Below are 3,884 nucleotides of genomic sequence, written 5' to 3' on the forward strand. Positions count from 1 at the left end.
TGAGTTCAGAAAAGTAATCGCTGTGATAGGGTTAGCAATGATGGAAGAGCAAGTGTAATGCTGGTGAGAAACAAAAGTAGTTAAGAGAGTGGGCACAGACAGTTGCAGGTGCTGAAAGACAGTTATGGGGACATGGTTAGCAAATGAGGCAATAAACTATGTAGCATGCAGGAATGGCTGGATCTAAAAAGGACTGCATGACAGATGAGGAAGGAGAGGTGACTTTAGTGTAGGAGAGGTTTATGTTTGTGTATATATTATAGATTGATAAACAGAAAATATATATTTGTAGTGAGAGTCATTCGAAAAGTTACACTTACATTAGTTTTCTTATTTCGAATGTCAATTTGATACTCAAAGCACTGATCTGCATCTGATTTCACATGGCTTAGCTGGGGCCGTTTCCATCGCACTATACACTCTGCTCGGTCTTCAGAACAGTTTACTGTGATATTTAATGGAGGAGTGAGTTTTTCTAGAATAAAATAATCATTATTAAATTAGCTAAAGAATCCGCTTTTGATAAAGAATCAGTTCACATTTGGAATTATATCTTTGCAACCATAAGGGCTAGAAACAGGTTTTTTTAAAAAGAAAGATAAAAGCTTATGTTCTGGAGCACAGCTCTGAAACAAATGCAGGCCCTTCTCCCAGTGAAGAATGGTTCACTCTCTACTTGTAGTAAAAATGGAAATTAAACAGAAAGAAACTTTTTCCTTACCTATTTCATATAGTGTGATGTACTCATCATAAAACTGAATCTCCGATTCGTTGCTCGACCCATTCACCAGGAAGTAAACTTTCTTTTTAATGTTTGTCACATTTTGAAAACTGCATGCGATAGGTCTTCCAAGTGCATCTCTTATGTAATCTGGACATTCTTGTTCATCTTCTTCCCTGCATATACCAAAATATTTCAATTAAACATAAGAAATGTCATCTGTCAAATGTGAATTCAAAACTTCCTTGAGCCAATGAAAACTCTTTACTTTGAGTATTGAAAGAAAAGAAAATATCGGGTATCTTCTGGAGCATTCCTGCCGGCCTTCCAAGCGCAATTCATGAAGGAAATGTTGTAAATCACACAGGAGAAATTTTCAACAGATGTTCCATTCATGCCTGGAAACCAAGGAAAGTTACATGTGTATTTACATATTACCAATTGGCTTTGTGAAGAAGAAGAAGAAGAAGAAGAAGAAGAAGGTGAACTACTGGTACAAGCAGATACAACTCTGCACACACTGGGTCAGACCCAGAGAGAATTTGAGCATCTGCAACTTCTATTGATGATTTTAGGTACCTAAGGATATAGGAGCCTAATTTTAGGCATTCAAGTGTGAAAACTTTTGCATTCCATTTAACCATGGTGATTAAACTTAGTTGTCATAACCATTAACAATATGACTCAGTTTGTATTAGTCAGCCAGAACGAGGCACACGTTAGCCATAAATTGCTTCAGTGAAGACGCCTATTGTGGTCACTGTTTTATTTTGCAACGCACCATTTTAATCCTCACTTTCTCTAAGAGACTGACATAAGAAAAACAATTATATCACACACACATGTTTCTATCCTGCGAGTTACTGTGCAAAAGTGAACCCTTCCTCTGCCACAATGTCACTAGCACAATCGAGGCCACAGTTTGTTACAAAATGGCATCATTGTAGCAGATTTGCAAATGCATTTGTAATAAAAAATGAAATCAATGATAACTTCTAGAATGAAATGTATTCTGAGAGTTTTTTCTCAAAATTTTGTAGCTAGACAAAACCTTTCACAAACTGTAATGCATTACCTTGAGGAATGAATCTGGCTTCTGTTGAATATGAAGTGTGGTTGTACATTGCTTCAACTTGGAATAATGCCCCCTTATGTATAGGCTTAGCACTAAACATGCAGGTTTTATTGTACACCTGAAAAATAACATGCATTTGTATTAATCCTTTGTTTTTTCATTCCCAGTTTTAACTGGTTCTAACTATGGGAAAAGTCCAAGCATAAGTCCATTGAAACCTGTTGGACTTCTCACAGTGTGTAAAGTTAAGCAAAGGTGTAAGTGTTTTCAGTGGTAGGGTCTTTGTTTGCACAGTTCCAGCTGCATGCATTGCCTCCCATATTTCTGCAGGGAAGCCTAGGGGATCTAAAAAGTGAGGTGCCATGGAGTGCAACCAGTAACCTCTCCTCTCCTGCCCTCCCACCAGACTCCATGGAGTTCCTTCAACAAAGAGTATAGAAGCTTTTGCAGGGATCAAACAATGGTAGCAGCAAGCTCCCCTCTCTTCTGGAAAGGCAAGGGTAGATCTGCATCCAGAGAATTCCCTCTGTGAATGACTTCCTGGGGAAGGTTCTGAGCCTGAATATTTAATAGATGTACAGGTGTCCCCATGAATTTGCAAAACTATTGTATGCATGATCAAAAGTCTTCCAAAAGTTGGTTGTTGTCCCAAAAAGTACATAGGGACTAATTAAAGATGGTGGGAATATGATTCCTACCCCTATTATAAATATTTCTTGTCTGTAGATTTGTGCAACAATATACATTAAGAATCAATACATCCAATTATTAAAACAATTTATATTCTGGAGCTTCTCTTCACAGCCAGAAAGATTAGCAATGTTGGCCTTAATTCACCAGTATATTACTGCAGTTTTACATCCAACAGAGTTACATCAGAATAAACTGGAGTGACACAGACGTGCCATCATTTTTAAATGAAAAATTCTCGAACCCCAAGAAAACAGCGCTACGATCCCCTTGGAGATCACGGGGAAGGCAGCTCCCATTTGAATGTAGAATGGAAGCAGGCCTGACTCAGAGTTGTAAAGATAAGGTTTTGTTTGTTCTTTTTTTAAAATGTAAATAGAAGTCTCTTGTGTTCATCATGCATTCACAGCAAGAGCTATATTCCCTGTGGCCTACTCCCCATCATGAGATTTGACCTCCCCCTGGGCAGAATCAGTCTTACAATAACTAGACATCTTAGGTAGTTGTATGGCCCCCATCACTGTAGCATCTGATTGCCTCATAAGCTAGTGACTGTTTCCATTTTGTAGATGGGAACTGAGGCACAGAAAGACTAAGGTACTTGACCAAGGTCACACAGAGAGTCTGGGGCAGAGCAGAGACAAGTTTAGTGCCCTAGCCCCTGGACCATCCTTTCGCTCTGAACGCTCTCACTGAAAACACATTCACAGCTATGGAGTGTATGAAACTGTAATGGGTATTTCTAAAACTACTATTTAAATCAGATATATTCTTTTACAGCCACTTTCCCTTAAGTCCCAAAGCTCGTCTGTGGGGCCCTGCAGGATTCCAGCACTGCAGCAGGGGCAGGAGAGAGCAGGGCTTGGGTAGGAACCATGCTCCATTAGATTCTATCCCCTCTTGGCCAAACACAAGCAAGCCAAATGAAATTTGGTAATTTGTGTGGATTACAGCCTGCTGGGGCTGTGCAGGAAAGGGTTGTGTGACAGTGTGGAAGCAAGGGCCTTCTGCTTGGACACCCCTTCCCTCCAGTGGATTGTCAGGGATCTGTGTGTATCCGAGGATCTGGCCAAATCACCAGCTACTTCTATGTGAGGACAAACCCCACTGCCAAACAGAAAGGAGGAAATTTTGCAAATGCATCTTTCCAGACTTTCTACTCCCCTACATGGCTTATTCCTGCATAGGGAAGCTTCACACACTAAGCTATCCAGGCAGTTCTAAACAAACCCTTTTTCTCCTTGTTTCAGGCAAACATTTCAGTAAATTCTCTGATTCTCAAAAACAGACTAACGCCAACAGTGCTGCTGGCCCGTCAGAGAAACAGCAAGATGTGGAACAAATAAAGTTGCCCTCTGGCAGCCACTGTCTCCAAACAGTCCTTTATAAAAAGGTATG

The 3,884-nt window shown here is 40.0% G+C and overlaps 1 protein-coding gene across 1 annotated transcript; it reads right to left on the reverse strand.

Annotated features, from left to right (window-relative positions):
• Positions 1 to 320: 320 nt before the first annotated feature.
• LOC112121235 (granulocyte-macrophage colony-stimulating factor receptor subunit alpha-like) lies at positions 321 to 1,914 on the reverse strand (the record flags this gene model as incomplete). The annotated part of the gene is made up of 4 exons (XM_024220283.2): positions 321 to 475; positions 722 to 897; positions 990 to 1,119; positions 1,797 to 1,914. Coding segments are annotated over 4 exons (579 nt in total), but the record flags the coding sequence as incomplete, so codon positions are not given.
• Between the last annotated feature and the right edge of the window lie 1,970 nt (positions 1,915 to 3,884).

The sequence above is a fragment of the Terrapene carolina genome, unplaced genomic scaffold (assembly GCF_002925995.2).
Source record: "Terrapene carolina triunguis isolate 2854851 unplaced genomic scaffold, T_m_triunguis-2.0 Scaffold49838, whole genome shotgun sequence".
NCBI lineage: Eukaryota > Metazoa > Chordata > Testudines > Emydidae > Terrapene > Terrapene triunguis.